General features: G+C 47.9%; 2 protein-coding genes across 3 annotated transcripts in view; both read right to left on the reverse strand.

The window, feature by feature from the left end:
* NXN (nucleoredoxin) overlaps positions 1-6,176 on the reverse strand; it is an 85,534-nt gene extending 79,358 nt beyond the window's left edge. Inside the window, exon 1 of the mRNA XM_081346707.1 lies at positions 5,820-6,176. Coding sequence (XP_081202833.1) covers positions 5,820-6,161 — 342 coding nt within the window. The 5' untranslated portion in view covers positions 6,162-6,176. The remainder of the gene's footprint in view (positions 1-5,819) is intronic.
* An 8,522-nt stretch (positions 6,177-14,698) lies between these two features.
* SLC47A1 (solute carrier family 47 member 1) overlaps positions 14,699-23,595 on the reverse strand; it is a 35,779-nt gene continuing 26,882 nt past the window's right edge. For both annotated transcript variants that reach the window (XM_081346699.1, XM_081346698.1), the window contains 7 exons: positions 23,316-23,424; positions 20,831-20,906; positions 19,619-19,688; positions 17,264-17,396; positions 16,259-16,353; positions 16,014-16,074; positions 14,699-15,233 (listed from right to left, as the gene is read on the reverse strand). In XM_081346699.1, the coding sequence (XP_081202825.1) occupies positions 14,998-15,233; positions 16,014-16,074; positions 16,259-16,353; positions 17,264-17,396; positions 19,619-19,688; positions 20,831-20,906; positions 23,316-23,424 (780 nt within the window). In that variant the 3' untranslated portion in view covers positions 14,699-14,997. The remainder of the gene's footprint in view (positions 15,234-16,013; positions 16,075-16,258; positions 16,354-17,263; positions 17,397-19,618; positions 19,689-20,830; positions 20,907-23,315; positions 23,425-23,595) is intronic.

Consider the following 23,595-nt stretch of genomic DNA (forward strand, 5'->3'; position numbering starts at 1 on the left):
AAATGTATTTGCTGCCCTCTCTGTCATCCAACTCTGGGCAGCTTACAAACTGATAAAATGATATTATAAAAGCTTAAAACAGGAAGACATTAAGTAAATAAATACGTTTATCCTAATTATTCTCTTTCAGTCAACAGAAAGCCATTGGCTCTTTCTCCCGCTGCCAATTTATCTTGGCAATGGAGAAATTTGAATATTAAAAATAATTTAAAAAAATCTCCAAAAAGTAAGAGCTGTTAAATAGTGAACCCAATTTCTTAAAAAAGGTGGCAAGCTGCCGCTTGGCTGCATAATAGCTTAATCTGGATTCCTTTACCGAGAGGGGAGGGTACGGTGGGGTGGACTGGATGACCTCTAGGGAACTTTCCTTTGATATGATTCTATGGCTAAAATGTCCCGTTTCTTCCAACAAATTTGAACATTTCCCAAACTGAAAACAGAAAAGTGTGTGTGTGGGGGGGGGGAAACAATCCCATCCCATTTTAGAAGTAAATAGGAAAAAAATATACGAAATCATTGCCTCTGCCTAGAAAAAAAAACCCCATTTTTCCAAGTATGGGAAGAAAAAAAAAGTTGCACTAATAAATTGTCCACTTGAATCAGTCTCCCAAATAGAAGAAGCACTTTTCTGCAAAAATTGGGAATTCTGCTGCATTTTGTTTTGGGGAAAAGTGTATCTATTGGTGGATCCCGTTTGCGGGGGTCAAAATGTGATCTAAGTGGGGTGAACAGAAGCAAATTCAATTTATTTTTCAGAAATTGAACAGATAAATACATAATAAAGTCCCAGGCGCTAGGTTTAAAACCCTCCAGGCTCCTTCAACAAACCCTTTGGGCCAACATCTGTAGCAAATTAAGAAATCAAACCAGATTTGATTCCAACATGTTAAACAAGCATCTTCTCTTCTGGAGCTGCTAAAGATTCAGCTGGCTTCAAACCCAAATTCTATTTTAGCAAGGAACAGAAGAAAAAAAAACAACTCTCATCAAGACGCAGATTAACTGTGCAACCTCTGAGCATATTTGTTATCGTCCATTCATCCCCCACAAGGAGGACTAGCCACTTCTCTGATTTAAATCCAGCAATAATAACTTAAATTAACATTGCTGCCCGACTCCTATCAATGCAACAACAACAAAAAAAAATCAACGCAAGGAACAAGCTCACTTTTCTTGCAAAACACACCCTGGAGTCGTTTGATATAATTTCCCCCCCCCTCCCTAACTTTAAAGAAGCAGCCAGAGATGAAAACAAAGAGAAAAATTTTGCATTTGGAAATAAAAACGGGCTGATTCGCCACAGGCTCAAATCTTCCTTTATTCATGCCTGAACTGCACCACAGGTAGTAGCACGCACCGTGCAAAACCACCTTTGCATTAGGAATTAAACCAACAGGTAGCAAATAACATTTTTTTCCCCTCGTCCCGGCCCTTAACCCCGAGGAAATTCCAGATCCAATTGCGCAACGACTCTAAGACGTGTCTCTTCAGCTCCCTGCAAATTTCTGACATATTTTTTTGATACGTGAGCGACTGCTGCCACGGCTATTTTAAACCACGGAGCACAACGAAAACCTATCCCACAAGCTGGGGCAGGTTGAGACGCAGAGCGGGCCTTCTTCGAAGGTTCAAGGAGAGTTGTTGGTAAATGTCAAGCTTCTAGCCCTCACTGTGTGCGCTTCCTTGCTCTATCGCACCGAAAGCAGAAATCAGAAAGATGGGTGCCCAATGAAATTAAACAGAGTTAGATTATTTCACTGGCCTGCTTGGATGTATCCGAATATTGTCACACTCCACAAGCTTGTCAAATTTAAAGCACACCTTTAAATTTCCCCAAGGGTGGCTTAGCTGATTTAGATTTTTTTAAAAAAAAACAAGGAAAAAGCAGTCTAAAATAATTTGCACAATCCCTAGGCGTGAAACACTTCTATACAATCCTCAACACAAATCAAAATATCTTTCCCCAAACAGCTTAAAATTGGTGACTAGGATAGCCCACCTCCTGGTTTAAATTTTGTTTGGCACTGTTTTCCCTTGGGACTTCTTTGCAATGAAACAATGGCCGAAAAACGTTGCTAAAGCTAAGATAAAAATAAATAGGTCTTATTCTTTCTTTCTTTTTTTTTAAGGCCGATAGTTTTGGGTTCTTGTTTGCAAACCTATTCACCCCTCTTCCTCTCCAAAACAAGCCTCTTCTTAGTGCATATCTAAGCGTAGCAAATTTAATTTAATTTAATTCAAGCTCACTCAAAAAAGGGTGCACTCACTTTTAAGGTCAGAATAATCTATATTTTATGTGCCAAAAAAAAAAACCCTCTGACACTAATTGTCATGCAAAGGTCCTGAAAAAAAATCAATGGTCTCCCTGCAAACCAGCTATTGATTCGGAGTCCCCCGATATACAAGCATGCTTATTTCTATTGTATGCCTGTTGAAATGAAATATGTACAGACACACACGTATGAAGAAAAAAACTGCATACATGAATCTCCCCGGTAAACTTTTTTATCTGGAAGGTTTGCCGTGCGCTAATGTATTGCAGCCTATAAACAAAGAGGCGCGTGCCATTTTAAAAATTAACAATGCATTATCTTGTGTTGACTGATCATAATACACCTCGCCCAACGTGTGACATAACACGGGCTGCGATCCGTGGCATAAAAAAATTCCGCATTTTCTTACGAGAGCCATATAGAAAATAACCAAAAATTAAAAGGTTTGAGGTTTTTTTTTGTTTTTTTTAGGCCTGTGTTGCATCCATCCACCATTCTGGGTGGAATTGAGCAAGATTAGGAATTCTGAACGGATATAAATGCAGATTTTTTTTCCCTCCCCAGTTGTGGCGCTGGACAATGGCATCTATCACCCCGCCCTCCGTGGCTGTGAACCATGGGTTTGAGAAACCAGTTGCAAGGCAAGGCAATCCAACCTTAAGACCAAGACAGTTAAGGAAGATAATGGAAAATAAAAAGAATCCAAATTGGGGGGGGAGGAAGGGTTAGAAAAATCACAATATTTGTGTTTCCTTCCAAGGCTTGCCTTAACCTCAGCTGTTCCAACCAATTTTATTATTATTATTATTATTTAAAAAGCCATTTAATCTGGATGGATTCCTTTGCAACCAGAAAAAAAAAACAGCGATGTGAATTTTTGCAGATTCCCCCCCCCAAAAAAAATCCAAGGCAGAAAAGGGAAGCCACTTTGAACCCTCTTTTAAACGCTCCCCTGTTGTTGTCGTTTTGTTTGTCTGAATTAGGGCAGGTCCAGTTTTGCCAAGGAAACACACACAAACACACACAAACACACACACACACACACACACACACACACAAACAGGATGCAGCATTATGAATTTTTTTTTGCAAAAAATAAAAAGGCGCAAAGCCTCCCATTTAATCGCCATCGAAGGAAAGCGACCCTATTTAATAGAGTCACTCAGGTCCCAATTTTGGGGAGGGGGAAAAATGAGGAGGGGGCAGATTGCAATTGGCAAATTTGGTTGAAAGATAGACACCCCCCTCTCCATACAATCCCACCCCACAATATGCAATTCGACAATAACCCCCCCCATCCCACGTTTTGCAAAGAGTGGGCACAAGGAAGGACACCCCCCCACACCGCCTCCCCCACCCCGTTATCCTGAAGAACCCCGCCCCCCCTTTGCAAAGTTGACTGACAGGCGACTTCAGGGTGAAGGCAGGGCCGAGACCCTCTCCCTGCAGTTTTTTTTTAAAGAGGAGGGGGCTTCTTGGCCAAGGTTTTCCCACGGAAGGGGGTCCCGACAGTCAACATTGCATTTCCTTCTTCACCCACCCACCCCCGTCATCCTGACCCCCCACTTTACAAAGAGGGCACAGCCGGGACCCCCCAAGACAGTTTCCTCCGCTCAGAAGGGGAGGGGGCTTCAGAAAAAGACTGTTTTTCCGGGGAAGGGGGGGGATCAGGCTCCTCTTCCGTTCCCCCCCAATCATCCCGACTCCCCCTTTGCAAAGAAGGCAAGGACGACCCCCCCCTCTCCTGCCGTTCCTGGCTCTATAAAGGGGAGGGGGCTTCAGAATAAGGTTTTCCCAGGAGGGGGGGCAGCAGCCAGCTTTGCATCTCCTCCACTCCCCCCCATGCAGACCCCCCCCTCCGCTATGCAAAGAGGACACGGCCGGGACCCCCCAAAGTTCCCTCCTCTCTAAAGGGGAGGGGGGGCTGCTTGCCCCAGCTGCCCTTTCCTTTCCCCCCCCCCTATGCAGACCCTCGGCTTTGCAAAGGGGGCACAGACCCTCACCCACCGTTCCCCACTCTAAGAAGGGGAGAGGGGGCTTCCCCGCCGAGATCAGCTCCGCTTTTCCGGGGGTGGGGGGCGCCGGGCTGGTTTGCATCTCTCCCTCCCCCCAGCCCTCCTCCCTCAAGCCGTCCCCCAGCTTTGCAAAGGAGGCACGGCCGGGACACCCCCCCCCACAAGACAGTTCCCTCCTCTCTAAAGGGGAGGGGGCTTCACCGGCCAGGCCCGGGGGAGGGAGGGAGGGGTCGCCGGGCTGGTTCACCTCCCCCTGCTGACCCCCACCCGTTGTCCCCCTTTGCTAAAGGGGGGCCGGGACCCCCAAGGCACTTCCCCGCTCTCGGAGGGGAGGGGGCGTCCCAGGCCAGACCCGGGCGAGAGAGGGAGGGAGGGAGGGAGGGAGGGAGGGGTGGCCGGGCTGGCTCGCCTCCCCCTGCTGACCCCCACCCACCGTCCCCCTTTGGCAATGGGGGCCGGGACCCCCAAGATATTACCCCGCTCTCGGAAGGGGAGGGGGCGTCCCAGGCCAGGCCCGGTGGAGGGAGGGGTCACCGGGCTGGTTCGCCTCCCCCTGCTGACCCCCACCCACCGTCCCCCTTTGGCAATGGGGGGCCGGGACCCCCAAGATACTCCCCCGCTCTCGGAAGGGGAGGGGGCGTCCCAGGCCAGGCCCGGGGGAGGGAGGGGTCACCGGGCTGGTTCGCCTCCCCCTGCTGACCCCCACCCACCGTCCCCCTTTGGCAATGGGGGGCCGGGACCCCCAAGATACTCCCCCGCTCTCGGAAGGGGAGGGGGCGTCCCACGCCAGGCCCGGGGGAGGGAGGGGTCGCCGGGCTGGTTCGCCTCCCCCCACCCCACCCTCTCTGCTGACCCCCACCCACCGTCCCCCTTTGACAATGGGGGGCCGGGACCCCCAAATTACTCCCCCGCTCTCGGAAGGGGAGGGGGCGTCCCCGGCCAGACCCGGGTGAGGGAGGGAGGGAGGGGTCGCCGGGCTGGTTCGCCTCCCCCTGCTGACCCCCACCCGTTGTCCCCCTTTGGCAATGGGGGGCCGGGACCCCCAAATTACTCCCCCGCTCTCGGAAGGGGAGGGGGCGTCCCCGGCCAGACCCAGGCGAGGGAGGGAGGGAGGGAGGGGTCGCCGGGCTGGTTCGTCTCCCCCACCCCACCCACCCTCTCTGCTGACCCCCACCCGCTGTGCCCCTTTGCCAAAGGGGGGCCGGGACCCCCAAGACCCTTCCCCGCTCTCGGAAGGGGAGGGGGCGTCCCCGGCCAGACCCAGGCGAGGGAGGGAGGGAGGGAGGGGTCGCCGGGCTGGTTCGTCTCCCCCACCCCACCCACCCTCTCTGCTGACCCCCACCCGCCGTGCCCCTTTGCCAAAGGGGGGCCGGGACCCCCAAGACCCTTCCCCGCTCTCGGGAGGGGAGGGGGCTTCCCAGGCCAGGCCCGGGCGAGAGAGGGAGGGAGGGAGGGAGGGGTGGCCGGGCTGGCCGGCCTCGCCCCCTCCCCAGCCCCGTCCGGGCCGCCCCCTCCCCGGGGCCGCTCTCACCTTCCGGCGCTTGTCGGCGAAGGGCAGCGCCGGCCAGGGCATGGCCCGCGTCGCCTCCTGCCAGCGCGGCTGCTCCTGCTCGGCCGAGACGAAGACGATCTCCAGGCGCTGCGGCGGGCGGGACGGGGCGGCGGCGGCGGAGGCTCCCTCCGGGCCGCCGGGCTGGAAGCGCGCGTAGAAGGCGGCCAGGTTGGCGGCCACCTGGGCGCAGGGCCCCCCGCCGCAGTAGCCGAAGAAGAGCCCCACCAGCGAGACGCCCCGCGCCGGCAGCGACGCCGTGGCCACCGCCGAGCCGTCGGGCGCCGCCAGCGCCTCGCCCAGCAGCTCGGCCAGCGCAGCCATGCCGCCCGCCCGCCCGGCCAGCCAGCCAGCCAGCCAGCCGCCGCCAGGGGGCGCTGCCGGAGCCCCTGCCCCGCGTGGCGCTCCACGCCCCCCGGCACACGCCCCCCGCCACGCCCCCGCGCAGGCCACGCCCCGCCCGGCGCCCCGCCCGCCCGCTGGCCGAGTTTTTGAGGTCGTGTGAACGCGCGCGGGGGGGGGGGGAGTTTGAGTTGGGGGAGGGGGTCCAGCTGGAAGTTTTTTTTAAAAAAGAGACTGGGCAGTCACCTGTCTTGAGATGGTATATCGGTCCTCCAGGGGGCTGGACTAGAAGGCCTCCGGGGTCCCTTCGAGCTCTACTCTTTCTTATATATTATATTATATTATATTATATTATATTATATTATATTATATTATATTATATTATATTATATTATATTATATTATATTATATTATTATATTATATTAATTATATTATATTATTATATTATATTATATTATATTATATTATATTATATTATATTATATTATATTATATTATATTTATTATATTATAGTTTATAGTTTTATAGTTTATTTGATTTATATACCGCCCTTCTCCTTGGTGGGACTCAGGGCGGTTCACAGGGCATACATAAGAAACACTATACAAAAATTAAAAAGAATTAAATCCATGCCCAATTAAAACAGAAGTACAGATTAAAAACAATTAAAAGCCCATAATCCCCCATCAGGCCAGACCAGCTAATTCGAACAGATGGGTCTTCAGGCCCCGACGGAAAGTTCGAAGGTCTGGTGCCATCCGGAGCTCCACCGGCAATTGATTCCATAAAGCCGGAGCCCCCACAGAGAAGGCCCTCCCCCTGGGGGCCACCAGTCGACATTCCCTGACTGGCGGCACCCTGAGGAGGCCCTCTCTGTGGGAACGCACAGGGCGGAGGGGAGTCGATGCCGGCAGCAGGTGGTCCCTGAGGTAACCCGGACCCATGCCATGTAGGGCCTTAAAGATCGTGACCAACACCTTGAATTATAATATTATATTATATTATATTTATTATATTATATTATATTTATTATATTTATTATATTTATTATATTATATTATATTTGTGTGTAAATGTGTGTTAGTGTGTGTGTATACACACATATATACATGCATACATATATACATATATACATATAAGGTAAAGGTAAAGCTTCCCCCGCACATGCGTGCTAGTCGTTTCCGACTCTAGGGGCCGGTGCTCATCTCCGTTTCAAAGCCGAAGAGCCAGCGCTTGTCCGAGGACGTCTCCGTGGTTGTGTGGCCGGCATGACTAGACGCCAAAGGCGCACGGAACGCTGTTACCTTCCCACCGGAGTGGTCCCTATTTTTCTACTTGCATTTTGACGTGCTTTCGAACTGCTAGGTTGGCAGAAGCTGGGACGAGTAACAGGCGCTCACTCTGCTACGCGGCACTCGGGATTCAACCCGCCAAACTGCCGACCTTCTGATCGACAAGCTCAGTGTCCTAACCCACTGAGCCACCGCGTCCCTATACACATATACGTATATACATATATGTTGTTGTTAGCTGCGAAGTCGTGTCCGACCCATCGCGACCCCACGGACAACGTTCGTCCAGGCCTTCCTGTCCTCTACCATCTTCTGGAGCCCATTTAACCCTATGGACAGTACCAAAAGGCAAAACATATACGTATATACATACATATATATATACATATACATATACACAGAAAACATATATATACATATACTCAGAAAACATATATATACATATATATACATATACTCAGAAAACATATATATATACATATACATATAAACATTTATAGGGACACGGTGGCTCAGTGGGTTAGGACGCTGAGCTTGTCGATCAGAAGGTCGGCAGTTTGGCGGGTCGAATCCCGAGTGAGCGCAGAGTGAGCGCCTGTTACTCGTCCCAGCTTCTGCCCACCTAGCAGTTCGAAAGCACGTAAAAATGCAAGTAGAAAAATAGGGGCCACTCCGGTGGGAAGGTAACAGCGTTCCGTGCGCCTTTGGCGTCTAGTCACGCCGGCCACATGACCACGGTGACGTCCTCGGACAAGCGCTGGCTCTTCGGCTTTGAAACGGAGATGAGCACCGGCCCCTAGAGTCGGAAATGACTAGCACGCATGTGCGGGGGAACCTTTACCTACTGAACTTGATAGGGTTAGGAAGAGGATATAACCAGGATAAGGATCAGGATTTGGGATGGGGTTAGGATCGGGATTGGGGTAGGAACGGGGTTGGGAACAACATTGGGGTTGCCCCCCCCAAATAACGTTTTCAAGCTTTAGCAAACAGACTATTGTCCGGGTACATAGGTTCAATTAACGTTAATTAATATAACAGTAAACAGCTATAATATATATAGGCTAAACGATAATCATAAACGGTATCAATTAGCCCATACATATCATTCTCCTTACTAATATATGTTCAAAATAACACATCACATTCATTTCTCGCTAGTTCGTTTCCCGAACCGTTGGTAAAATTGATCCCATCTTTTAAAATAAATTGAATCCTCTTTCTCTTTAATCTCTAAAGGTTAGTCTGGCCGTTTCTGCACACTCTTAAAATTTTCTTGATTAAAATCTCCTCAGTTGGTAGTTTTTCATTTTCCCAGGATTGGGCAAATGCTATTCTGGCTGCTGTCAATACATGCAATATTCTGATGGATTGACATGGTATAGGTTCTCCTGCTTGAGCAGGGGGCTGGACTAGAAGACCTCCGGGGTCCCTTCCAGCTCACCTTTTCTTTTCCTCCCATTTCACTCTTCCCTAAAACAACCATGTCAAGCAGGCTGGACAGAGCCAGGAGCTTGGAATCTACCCAGTGGCTTTCAATGGACGGTGGGTGGACTCGAACTCAAACCTCCTCCGGTCTTGGTAGAAAGAGTTGGGACGGGGCGGGGGGGAAATGAGAGGAGAGGGCCAAGCTGTTTTTTTTTTCAGGAAAGAGAAGTCCAACCTGAAATGAAGGGAGTACACAAAAGCGGGATGCCTAGAGTTGCAAGGACAACAAACCAGGATCCAAGCCAGCCTGAGTTTGGCACAGCACAGGGTGTGTGCCACCTTGTGCTCCCTGATATTTGCAAAACCATGATTAAGCTAACTAGGACAGGGGTCTTCCAAGTTGGCCCTTTTAGGACTTGTGGACTTCAACTCCCAGAATTCCTCAGGACCTGGCTGAGGAATTCTGGGAGTTGAAGTCCACAAGTCCTAAAAAGGCCAACTTGGAAGACTCCTGAACTAGGAAGTGGGTGCTTTCTCTTCTCTCGAAATTGGAGGACGGTGGGCTGTTTCATATACTGGTAATCCTTGACTTAAGGACCACAATCGAGGCTAAACTTTCTGCTGCTAAGTGAGACAGTTGTTAAAAAGAAATTTGTCCCATTTTATATCCATTCTTGCCATGGTTCTTAAGTAAAGCCTTGCAGTTGTTAAATTATTAACACGGTTGTTAAGTGAATCTGGCTTCTCTGTTGCTTCGTAGAAGGTCACAAAAGGGGATCACGTGACCTCAGGACATTCCAACCGTCATAAGTACACGCCAGTTGCCGACCATCCAAATTTTGATCACATGACCACGGGGATGTTGCAAAAGTGTAAGTGTGAAAAAAGGTCATAAGTCACTTTTTTTTTTTAGCGTTGGGGAATTCTTAAGTCCCCCCATCATAAAGAAAGATTGGCTGGGGAATTCTGGGAGCTGAAGTCCACCCACCTCAAAGCATGCTGGTTGGGGAATTCTGGGAGCTGAAGTCCACCCCTCTTAAAGCATGATGGCTAGGGAATTCTGGGAGTGGAAGTCCATCCCTCTTAAAGCATGCTGGCTGGGGAATTCTGGGAGTGGAAGTCCACCCATCTTAAAGCATGGCTGGCTGGGGAATTCTGGGAGCTGAAGTCCATCCCTCTTAAAGCATGCTGGCTGGGGAATTCTGGGAGCTGAAGTCCACCCCTCTTAAAGCATGATGGCTAGGGAATTCTGGGAGTGGAAGTCCATCCCTCTTAAAGCATGCTGGCTGGGGAATTCTGGGAGTGGAAGTCCACCCCTCTTAAAGCATGCTGGCTGGGGAATTCTGGGAGCTGAAGTCCACCCCTCTTAAAGCATGATGGCTAGGGAATTCTGGGAGTGGAAGTCCATCCCTCTTAAAGCATGCTGGCTGGGGAATTCTGGGAGTGGAAGTCCACCCATCTTAAAGCATGGCTGGCTGGGGAATTCTGGGAGTGGAAGTCCACCCCTCTTAAAGCTTGCTGGCTGGGGAATTCTGGGAGTGGTCCTCCACCAACCTTAAAACTTCTGAGGTTGAGAAACACTGGTTTAAGTTGATAAAGGCTGCTTTCCCGCAAGACAAGTCAGGTTTGGCTTTGCTTCTGAAAAGATTGGCACGCCACCATGCCAGCCACCCTCTCGGGGGACAGAAAACATTGCCCGAAACAAGCCAAGATGGTTGAGTGGAGTTTTCAGAAGGACAAGCCGTGCTGAGATCTTGGAAAAACTTACGATTTTAAACTTACAAGAGAAAAAAAAAATCACTGCGGTTGCTGTGAGGTTCGGGCGCCTCCTTGTGACAGCTAAGGAGCCCTGCATTTTGAAAAGAATTTCATCTTTTTGGAATGTATTTTAACGAATTTAATCATACTAATAGAGTAGAGCTGGAAGGGACCTTGTAGGTCTTCTAGTCCAGCCCCCCACTTAAGCAGGAGAACCTATACCGTCTCAGACAAGCGATTGTCTAGCCTCTTCTTAAAAATCTCCAGTGATGGAGCGCCCACGATTTCTGGTGGCAGGCTGTTCCACTGGTTAATTGTCCTCACTTCAATTTAATTCATTGATTTAAAAATCTTTTCTTGGCAGGGCTCTGGGTGGATGTCCCATGTGACTCCCATTTGATATTGGTTTTATTTTATTTTTTTATTATTTCTTAGATTTGTTTGACGCCCATTTTTTTTTTGGTTTCCTGCCTTATGGTCATTAAGTCGAGGACTATCTATATTTTCTCAGAAATCCTGCAGGTCTTTAAAGAGGGCTATCGTCCTTTTCCCCCAAACCCAGGATCCGCACTCCATTGTTTCATTTTAGGACTTGATTTCCAATTCTTGTTCCTTGAGCTGCTTTGAAATGAGGCTTTTAGGGCAGCAATATTCTTGCAGATAATAGAATCAAGATAACGTGAAGTGTTAATACCACTTTGCAAGGCCTCGGTAAGGCCACACTTGGAATACAACATCCAGTTTTGGTCACCACGATGTAAAAAAGATGTTCAGACTATAGAAAGAGTGCAGAGAAGAGCTACAAAGATGATCAGGGATCCGGAGGCTAAAACATATAAAGAATGGTTGAAGAAATTGGGGATGTCTAGTTTAATGAAGAGAAGGATGAGGGATGACATGATAGCAGTCTTCCAGTATCTCAGGGGCTGCTCCAAAGAAGAGGGAGTCAAGCTATTCTCCAAAGGGCCCGAAGGCAGGACAAGAAGCAACGGATGGAAACTCATCAAAGAGAGAAGCAACCTGGAATTAAGGAGGAATTTTCTGACAGTGAGAACAATTAATCAGTGGAACAACCTGCCTCCAGAATGTTCCAACACTGTAGGCTTTTAAGAAGAGACTGGACAGCCATTTGTCTGAAATGGTATAGGGTTTTCTGCTTGAGCAGAGGGTTGGACTAGATGACCTCCAAGGTCCCTTCCAACTTTATTATTATTATTATTGTGGTTGTTGTTGTTGTTGCACACAACAACATTGTGTGGCGCTGTTTGAATTTGTTCTGCCAGCAGCAAGATCTGACTGCTGGCCCAGTGATGGATTCTACTGCAAAACAGGGCTGTTTCCAGAGAAGGCAGAGGAGGAGAGGACCTGGAGCTTATGGAGCGAAGGAACTGGATGAGGCTGTCGGCAGGCCCAGAGGAAGAGAGAGAGGCTTTTGGAGGAGTTGGTGGCGGTGGCAGCAGCGTGCTCCAGGGGCGAAAAGTAGCAAGGCCTCTTTAAGGAAAGGGTGGAAGAGTCAGGATCAGAAAAAGGAAAGAAGGCGAGGTTGTCAGAATACAAGCTAACTTGAGGGCTAATCCACATGGAGCCCCATTTCCATCTGTCCTGTTTGCCATCGTTCACTCCCTAGAGACTAAAATGGACAATGTGAAAATTGAGCGGGCCCCGAACAAGGAGTATATATCGGAGGTGGTGACCCTTTGAGAGCTGTATGCAACGAAATTTCATTTTGACGTATGCCGATTGGTGTACATTCAAAGTGACAATAAAGTTATCATCATCATCACACAGTCTGCAACAATGCCCAACATTACAACTAGACCTCAGCTTACAACCACATGCTTAGCAGTCATCGAAATTTACAAAAGTCACCCCCCCACCGCAAAAATTATTTACCACCCCTTTCTGAGTTCCAATGGGTCATGTGACCACATTTGAGACACTTGGCAACCAGACTAGACTTGTGTCTGTTTGCAATGTCAAGTAATCGTGGTTTATGTTTTTGCCAGAAACCAGGCTTTACTTCCAGTCTCTGGCACAAACCACCATAGCGAACAAAGGGGTACACTTAAACAACCCTTGCATTCACTTCACAGCCTCCCCAAAACGGGTGGGAAAATTGGACACAGTCATGTGATGACCCACTTAACGACCGACCCTCGATTACGGTCGTAAGTCGAGGACGACGCGCACTTCAAGGATCTCTTTTCAGAGAGACTGAGACATTTCATGGGGTCAGAAAGAGAGTATCTGATTTCTTTTGGCAGGTTCGCGTCTTGACGTTAGCCACCCGTTGACCGATTTTTACTATGTTATTTCGGACGTTTAGGGAAATAACGGCGTGCGTCAGTCCTTGTAACTTTAGGACGGCCTTGGAAGGTGAACCGTCAACAGTTTTTTTAAAAAATAAATAGTTAAGAAATACTCCGCAGGGTAGCATTTAGTGGAGCAGCCCTCAAGGTCTTGGAGAAGATATTCAGACGTTGGGATGTGTCTCCAGCTAGAAAGATCAGAATTGTGTCCCAAAGGTGCATTTTCAGGAGGCAACTGGATTTCCTTGTTTTTCTTTGAAGACGTTTCGCTTCTCATCCAAGAAGCTTCTTCGGCTCTGACTGAATGGGGGGGGGGAATGGGAGGATTTGTACTCCTTGCAGAAAGCCGGTCATTTGCATTCTTTTAGAGAGTCCTTGAGGCCACTTGGAGGTTTACCTGTGTCCTCGGGGTCACCTGAGCGGTGCAAATGGGTGTGGAGACTTCTTGGCTGCAGGTGGTTTTCCGCCCTGGGTCCCTTTCCTGTTGAAGACGGGCACACAGGCTGTTGGGGACGAGTCTGTGCTGTCTGCATCTCCAACTCAAGCGCAGATGGTTTTTGTAGTCTGCCGTGTATTCTGGAAATCCGTTCATTCTCCCACATCATTCTCATAGGCCAGACATGTCAAACACAAGGCCCGGGGGCCGGATCCAGCCCGCGAAGTGGTTTCATGCGGCCCGCGAAGCCATCCTGGAAACAGTGAGGGAACGGCCCCCACTGCCTTGGCCCTGGCCCAGAGACCCTCCTTCTGCCAGAGACCCTCAGATCTGTCCCACTCCTGCCCAGGCCCCCATAGGCACCCTTGATGCCAACGATGTAGAGCTGGCCACGCCCACCCAGTAGGCCAGATGCACTCTAGCCACGCCCACCCAGTAGGCCACGCCCACCCTGGTCACACACACCCCAGGGCAACCGCAATGCTGATGCGGCCCTCAATGAAATTGAGTTTGACACCCCTGATATAGGCTCTCCACCCATTTGCACCGCTCAGAGTAATCTGCTTACTCTGTGCTGTTAAGAATCATTCTTGCAAGTTAGTCCCCACTTATAGCCATTCGTTTAGTGACTGTTCAAAATTACAGCGGCACTGAAAAAGAGGGACTTGCAGCCAGTCCTCGCACTTATGACCGTCTCAGCATCCCTATGGTCACCTGATCAATATTGGGGTGCTTAGCAACCAGCATGCATTTACAACAGTTACAGCGTTCTGTTGTCGTGCGATTGACATTTGTGACCTTACGAGCTGACTTCCGACAAGCAAAGTCAGTCCGGAAAGCCGGATTTGCTTAATATCAGCATGATTCACTTAACAACAGGGGCATAAAGTTGCAAAATTGGACATGACTTACTTAACAACCGCCTCGCTTTACAATAGAAAGTCTGGTTGTAAGTCGAGGACCTCCTATATATAAATGGCATGGAGTAACATTAGAGCTACAAGCAGGATAAGCGGTCTAAAAAGTCAAGATAGCACTCACAAGAGCACAGTGGAATGTTTTACACCCATCAAAAATTGGAAGCTTTAGTCGTATTGTGAAAGCTGCCATCTTGACTTTTTTGACCACATCTGGATCAAAACATTGCTGATGGAAACCACCAGTGGCCAGCCAAATCTTCAACAGCTTTCCTAAAAACAGGAATTTTATCAGTGAATGTGTACAGAAGACACTTGGATTTATTCCAGTGTGATTTTTTTTCCTTTTTTAATATCTGTTTTTATTTTATTCAAAAAAAGTTAAAATACAAAACGCCAATTTTTTTTAAAAAAATTAAACACCTGGATTTATTCCAATGTGATTTTCCAAACACCTTTAAAGGTGACTTAAGTCTTTCCATCCCTTAACAACATCAAATGGGTGACCCCCATCATTGGTCCAGGCCGATCGTAGAGGAGCAACCATCTTTGGGGATCAGATCCAAGGCTGAGTCACTTTTAGATCCTCTGGGATGAACGCTGATGAGTAAGCAGGACTCCCATTCGAATTGGCTGCCTTGTCTGGCCCTCCCATGCTGCACAGCTCCGCCGTTCTCAGAGAAGGAGATGGATGAGAACCCCCAAAATCAAGATGGCGACCGCTAACAGCAGTGCCAGTCCACGCCGGAAAACAAGTTGCTTGCAGGATAAGGCCCCTGGCATTGGAGAAACCATGAATGGGGGCATCTCTTCGCTGGGAATGGGCTGATGGTCCCCTAGGTTTTCTGCCTGGTGGACAAGACAGCTGAGGGTATCTCCGTTGGGCACCTCCAGATTCATCGCAAGATAATCTGTGTGGAGACCACATGCAAGGGATTAGACAATGCAGATTGACACGCTCGGCTTAACCATCTGATGTTGGTGGCCATACAATAGTCCTGGCCTTAGTACCATAAGGGAGCCCAAAGTTTCTGTTGCTAAGCAAGATAGTTGTTAAGTAAACTTTGCCCCATTTTACGGCCTTCCTTGCCAGCGTTGTTAAGTGAATCACTGCAGTAGTTAAGTTAGCGACATAATTGTTAAATGACTCTGGCTTCCCCATTGACTTTGCTGGTCAGAAGTTCGCAAAAGCTGATCACATGACCTGGCACACGGCAAATGTCATGAATATGTGTCAGTTGCCAAGCCTTTGAATTTTGATCATGTGACCCTGGGGATACTGCAATGGTCATCTGAAAAAACGGTCATATAGTCACTTTTTCCACTGCTGTTATTCACTTTGGAGAGGGTGAGTTCTAGTCCTGCCTTAGCCATTAAATCCAGCCAGGTGATTTGGGGCCACTCCCTCCCTCTCAGCCTTAAGCACCTCACAGGGTTGTTGTTGTGGAGAAAATAGGAGAAGGAAGAGCATTGTAAATGTTTGCCACTTGAGTTATTTGCAAAAAGAATAAAAGTGAACTACAGAGAAATGAATAGACCACGTTGCGTTGACCAAATCTAAAATGCAGTCAACGAATAAATAATCTGAATAAAGCTCGCAAGAGCCAACAGGGGGCTTTTTTCAACGGTTCTCCAAACGTTTTAAAAACACACACAGACACACATCACACAAAAGAGTAAGGGTGTCTTACCAGCACCAGAAGACTGCTCAGGACTTCCTAGTCTGTCTGTTAATCCAGCTCGAATCTGGGCCTGAGAGAAAGGAAATCAACAAACAAGCAAAACAAAATTGGTCTCGTTTTGAAGATTGGGCGAAGAGCCAGCTGCCATAGTTCACGGCTTGCTGTTTTATTCTGAGTCAAGCCCGTGAACCCATTCCTCAGCTGGTACTGCTGAGGACAAGGCGCAACCAAATCTGCAGGCAAGAGAGATCTACCTCTTCGGCGGCCTTCTTCCAGTTCATGCGCAAGACGACAGCCAAAAAAGATGCCGCTTGCAGAGAGATGCAAACGATCAAACCGGTCCAGAGGCCTGCAGGGAGAGCAAGAGGTTGACGCTAGAACTGTGTTTCTCAACCTCTGAAGCTTTAAAACAGGGTGGACTTCAACTCCCAGAATTCCCCAGCCAGCATGGTTGGCTAAGGAATTCTGGGAGTTGAAGTCCAGCCATTATAAAGTTGCCAAAGCAGAGAAACGTGGCTCTACAGTTTAAGGCTGTGTAGACTAGGCTCCTCCCATTTTCCCCCATAACAGCCCTACGAGGTAGGTTGGACCATAATTGCTCTAGGAACTACTAAGCTGGGGAGGGCATGCTGACTGAGGAATTCTGGGAGTGAAAGTCCACTCCATTTAAAGCAGGCTGGCTGGGGAATTCTGGGAGTGGAAGTCCGCCCATCCCTAAATAAAGGCTGGCTGGGGAACTCTGGGAGTGGAAGTCCGCCCATCTTAAAGCATGGCTTGCTGGGGAATTCTGGGAACTGAAGTCCGCCCATATTAAGGCGTGCTGGCTGGAGAATTCTGGGAGTGAAAGTCCACCCCTTTTAAAGCAGGCTGGCTGGGGGATTCTGGGAGTCAAAGTCCACCCAACATAAAGCATGCTGGCTAGGGAATTCTGGGATTTGAAGTCCACCCATCTTAAAAACTGCTGAGGTTCAGAAACACTATTTTAGGTAGTGAGTTTGGCCGTGGAAGTCACTGCCACTGGATGGGGAGAGACCAATTGTGATCTTCCTAAAGGGATCTTCCAGATTCTATTCTATTCTATTCTATTCTATTCTATTCTATTCTATTCTATTCTATTCTATTCTATTCTATTCTATTCTATTCTATTATCTCAATCACTGCATGAGGCACATCTGGCTGGTGTTCCTGAGTCCCACAGACCAAGCTGAACATCTGGAGCGCAGCTTGCAAAGGAAAATGGCCTCTGCTGGCCGGCTCACCCATTACGCCAAGCTTGTACACGAACATCAGTGTAATCCCAATGGGCAATCCGATGACGTAGTAGCCCACCGCGTTGGCGATGGCGCCAATTTTCTGCTTGCCGGCACCCCTCAGCACCCCTCCGCAAGTGGCCTGGCGAACGGAGGCAGAGGAGAGAGATTACGGAAGTTTCCAAAGAGAGTTTCCGCGAAAGGGTCTTTTTTGATCCTGATTAAAAACCCCACTTGGCTGGCCTACCTCACAAGGTTATTGTCCTGAGAACAGGCACATTCTGTCGAGCTGCTTGAAGGAAGCCCGGGGAATGTGGTTGGCCGAAGGACACAATTCCATTTTGGAAAACGTACATGGGTTCAAACCATCCACCTGTAGGAGGGACTCTCCTGGTGTGTCTCTGGATGATGCCTTGTTCTGGCTTCCCAACTAGTACAGGTAGTCCTTGACATACAACAGTTCATTTAGCGACTGAAGTTACAAAAGTACTGAAAAAAGGGACCGTTTTTCACACTTACGACCGTTGCATTGTCCCCATGGTCAAAATTCAGATGCTCGGCAACTGACTCGTATTTATGATGGTCGCAATGTCCCAGGTTCATGGGATTCCCCTTTTACGACCTTCTGACAAGCAAAGTCAAATGGGGGAAACCAGATTCCCTTAACAGCCGTGTTAGTAACTTAACAAACGCAATGACTCAGTTAACAACTGTGGCAAGGAAGGTTGTAAAACGGGGCAGAACCCAGTGAACAACTGTCTCGCTTAGCAACAGGAATTTTGGGCTTGGTTGCGGTCGTAAGCCGAGGACTACCTGTACACCAAAAGTCAATGGGGGAAGCCGGATTCGTTTAACAACGAGGTTACTAACTTAACAGCTGCAGTGATCCGCTTAACAACCATGGCAAGAAAAGTCGTAAAATGGGGAAAAACTCACTTAAAACAACCGTCTCGCTTAGCAACACGAAATTTTGGCCTCAATTGCGGACGACCTACATGGGTTCAGAGCCATCCATCCATCCGCAGGAGACACTCTCCTGGTGTGTCTCTGGATGATGCCCTGTTCTGACTTCCCAATTAATATTCACTGATCCTGCCTTAAGGGGAACTAGATATTGGAAGGCTGCTATCATGTCCCCCCTCATCCTTCTTTTCATTAAACTAGACCAGGGGTGGGCAACCTTGGCTCTTTTATGACTTGTGGACTTCAACTCCCAGAATTCCTGAGCCAGCCATGCTGAGGAGAAATGGAGAGGTTTCCATACTGAGCCATGCCGGCTCAGGAATTCTGGGAGTTGAAGTCCACGAGTCATAAAAGAGCCAAGGTTGCCTACCCCTGGTCTAGGCCTAGACCACTTTATGACTGGTGGACTTCAACTCCCAGAATTCCTGAGCCAGCCCACTGAGGGGAAAGGGAGAGGTTTCCAAGCTGAGCCATGCTGGCTCAGGAATTCTGGGAGTTGAAGTCCACGAGTCATAAAAGAGCCAAGGTTGCCTACCCCTGGTCTAGGCCTAGACCACTTTATGACTGGTGGACTTCAACTCCCAGAATTCCTGAGCCAGCCCACTGAGGGGAAAGGGAGAGGTTTCCAAGCTGAGCCACACTGGCTCAGGAATTCTGGGAGTTGAAGTCCACGAGTCATAGAAGAGCCAAGGTTGCCTTACCCCTGAACTAGACATACCCAATTCCAGCAACTGTTCTTTATATGGAGGCTAAAACATATAAGGAACGGGTTAGCAGTCTTCCAGTATCTCAGGGGCTGCCCCAAAGAAGAGGGAGTCAAGCTCTTCTCCAAAGCCCCCGAAGGCAGGACAAGAAGCAAGGATGGAAACCCATCAAGGAGAGAAGCAACGTGGAACTAAGGAGAAACTTCCTGACAGTCAGGACAATTAACCATTGGAACTCCTTGCCTCCAGAAGTTGTAGGTACTCCATCGCTGGAGGCTTTTAAGAAGAGACTGGACAGCCATTTGTCTGAAATGATATATAGGGTTTCCTGCCTAAGCAAGGGGGCTGGACTAGAAGTTCCCTTCCGACTCGGTTATTCTAATTCTAATCAGACCGCATGTCTGAATCCGCAGAGAATCCCATCTAAAGAGGAACCCTGAGCTTCACAGCTCATCTGCGCATATTTCACATTTTGCCAGTGCTAGGACTCCCCTAAGGGCCAAAATAAAAATAAAATCAAGAATAAAAAAATACTTATCCAGGAACTATGATTTCCACAGGAACGGGATCTATTTGTAGCCATGAGGACCAGAAACTTGTTCGAAAGAACAGGAAATGCTTTTCACAAAGTCCGTTTGCCTCCCCCCGCAAGAGCATCACACCCCACCCACGCGCTTTGCAACCGCCAGAAACTCACCGCTGTGGCATCGAACAGGTGAAAAGGGGAAAAGATCAGCATTACTTTGGAGACCAAAGAAACAATCTCTCTATTGGGAATAAAATATATATATATATTAGGAGATCTGAGTTCTAAAGTCTGCCCGGGAGAAAGCTCATTGGACGATATACAGGTAGTCTTAGATTTACCACCATTCATTTAGTATCCGTTCAAAGTTATAACAGCACTATATATATATATATATAGTGGTAAAGGTTCCCCCGCACATGCGTGCTAGTCGTTTCCGACTCTAGGGGGCGGTGCTCATCTCCGTTTCAAAGCCGAAGAGCCAGCGCTTGTCTGAGGACGTCTCCGTGGTCATGTGGCCGGCATGACTAGACGCCAAAGGCACACGGAACGCTGTTACCTTCCCACCGGAGTGGTCCCTATTTTTCTACTTGCATTTTTACGTGCTTTCGAACTGCTAGGTTGGCAGAAGCTGGGACGAGTAACAGGCGCTCACTCTGTTACGCGGCACTCGGGATTCGACCCGCCAAACTGCCGACCTTCTGATCGACAAGCTCGGCGTCCTAACCCACTGAGCTACCGCATCCCTATATATATATATAAGGACCGTGTGGTCCTGTGATCCAAATTGGGATGCTTGGCAAGCGGCCAGTATTTATAATATTGTGGCGTCACAGGACCGCCATTTTGCGATCTTCCAACAAACAAACTGAAAGGGGGAAGGCAGATTCATTTAACGACCGTGGGATTCACTTAACGGCCTAAAAAATGAGGCTGCCAAAATTGGCCCTTGGGCAAAATTCTGGAGTTAAAAACCCTGAAGTGAATCAAGTAACATCCATTCAACGCTAGATTGGTTTTCTTTTAATTAGACGCATCTCCAGGAGCAAATGGGTGGAATTGTTCTGACCCGCTGGATTGTGTCTCTGTGGAGGAGACACCGCTGTGACTCACAAAGAGTTGCAACTAGCATCGTCTTCCCCCAAGAACACGAGGAAGTTCACAAAATGCAATTGTGCAACTGTGTGTGTATGTGTGTGTGTTCACGGCCATCACAAGTTGGAAGATGCTTCATAAGTGGCTTTTGGAGGCTCCGTCATAACTCAAGAATGGTCGTAAGTCGGGGACTACCTGTACAGGCAGAGGGGTAACGGGCAGACTCCCATTCATTCCGTCCCCTCCTGGGGTATCTTGAGAAAAGAGGTAATGAGAAGAGGGCCTTACAAGTCATTGGTGAAGATGTAGGCCACCACGTCCTTCAGAGCTGCCAGCAGCACAGCGAAAACCACCGCAAGAACTCCTGGGAAGTGAGAGAGAAGGTGGGTGCCATTCATCTATCTATCTATCTACTTACCTACCTACCTTTCCATCCATCCATCTCTATCCATCCATCCATCCATAGATAGATAGATGGATGGATGGATGGATGGATAGATGGATGGATGGATGGATGGATGGATGGATGGATGGATGGATGGATGGATAGATGGATGGATGGTTAGATAGATGGATGGATGGATGGATGGATGGATGGATAGATGGATGGATAGATGAATGGATAGATAGATGATATATGATATAGATAGATAGATAGATAGATAGATAGATAGATAGATAGATAGATAGATAGATAGATAGATAGATAGATAGATAGATAGATAGATAGATAGATGGATGATGGATGGATGGATAGATGATATAGATGAATGGATAGATAGATGATAGATAGATAGATAGATAGATAGATAGATAGATAGATAGATAGATAGATGAATGGATGGATAGATGACATAGATGAATGGATAGATGATAGATGATATAGCTAGCTGGATGGATAGATAGATAGATAGATAGATAGATAGATAGATAGATAGATAGATAGATAGATAGATAGATAGATAGATGGATAGATGATAAATAGATGAATGGATAGATAGATGGTAGATGATATACTGTATGATATAGATAGATAGATAGATAGATAGATAGATAGATAGATAGATAGATAGATAGATAGATGAATGGATGGTTAGATGATAAATAGATGAATGGATAGATAGATGGTAGATGATATACTGTATGATATAGATAGATAGATAGATAGATAGATAGAGAGAGAGATAGATAGATAGATAGATGATAGATGAATGGATAGATAGATGATAGATGATATAGCTAGCTAGCTGGCTGGCTGGATGGATAGATAGATAGATAGATGATAGATGGATGGATAGATGATAAATAGATGAATGGATAGATAGATAGATAGATAGATAGATAGATAGATAGATAGATAGATAGATAGATAGATAATAAATAGAAAGACAGATAGATGATAGATAGATAGATAGATAGATAGATAGATAGATAGATAGATAGATAGATAGATAGATAGATAGTTACATGATATAGATGAATGGATAGATGATAGATGATATAGCTAGCTGGATGGATAGATAGATAGATAGATAGATAGATAGATAGATAGATAGATAGATAGATAGATAGACAGATGATAAATAGATGAATGGATAGATAGATAGATAGATAGATAGATAGATAGATAGATAGATAGATAGATATGGATGGGTATATGATAAATAGGCCTTTGAACTCTGGTGCTGGAGAAGACTCCTGCGAGTCCCTTGGACTGCAAGGCGATCAAACCAGTCAGTCCTAGAGGAGATCAACCCTGACTGCTCTTTAGAAGGCCAGATCCTGAAGTGGAAACTCAGATACTTTGGCCACCTAATGAGAAGGAAGGACTCACTGGAGAAGAGCATAATGCTGGGAAAGGTTGAGGGCAAGAGAAGAAGGGGACGACAGAGAATGAGGTGGCCGATGGAGTCACTGAAGCAGGAGGCGTGAGCTTAAATGGACTCCAGAAGATGGTAGAGGACAGGAAGGCCTGGAGGAACGTTGTCCATGGGGTCTTGATGGGCCGGACATGACTTCGCAACCAACAACAACAATGATAAATAGATGAATGGATAGATAGATAGATAGATGATAGATGATGATAGATAGACATGATAGACAGACAGACAAGATATCTGTCTATCTAATCTATCTATATTGAACTATCCTTCCATCCATCCTTCTATCCCTTTATCCATCCATCCATCTCTATCAGAGGGATCTAGATGGATTCTGAGCCTCTTCTAAACTAGCAAGCTCTTTGAGGTCTTCTAGTCTAACCCCTCTGCTGAGGGCAAGCGCCAACCAAAGCTGCGTTCCTTAACCTTAGTCATTTTAAAAGGTAAAGGTTCCCCCGCACATGCGTGCTAGTCGTTTCCGACTCTAGGGGCCGGTGCTCATCTCCGTTTCAAAGCCGAAGAGCCAGCGCTTGTCCGAGGACATCTCCGTGGTCATGTGGCCGGCATGACTAGACGCCAAAGGCGCACGGAACGCTGTTACCTTCCCACCGGAGTGGTCCCTATTTTTCTACTTGCATTTTTACGTGCTTTCGAACTGCCAGGTTGGCAGAAGCTGGGACGAGTAACAGGCGCTCACTCTGCTACGCGGCACTCGGGATTTGACCCACCAAACTGCCGACCTTCTGATCGACAAGCTCAGCGTCCTAACCCACTGAGCCACCGCATCCCTGGTCATTTTAAGAAAGGTCAATTTCAACTCCCAGAATTCCCTAGCCGCCATGAATTGGAACTTCTCCACCCCTTCCAGGGCTTAAAGAGTTATATATACTCACCGGTGCAAAGAAGGGCCATAATGCATGACTTCTTGGCCTGGTCAACATCTCCGGCGCCTAAGGCGTTACCCACGCGGACACTGGAAGCCACGCTCATCCCCTGTGGAAGCTGAGAAGACACTTCTCTGAGCGGTTTTTCACTTGGAATTTTTTTTTTCTGCACACCCAGTCAGGGTTAACCTCTAACCCAGGGGTCGACAACCCGAAAAAGGAAAAGAGCCACTGGGAACCGGTTCCATCACACATAAAAAAAAGTGGGAGCCGCATCCGTGCGGCCATG

The sequence above is a fragment of the Vipera berus genome (genome assembly GCF_964194415.1).
Source record: "Vipera berus genome assembly, chromosome: 1".
In the NCBI taxonomy this organism is placed as follows: domain Eukaryota; kingdom Metazoa; phylum Chordata; class Lepidosauria; order Squamata; family Viperidae; genus Vipera; species Vipera berus.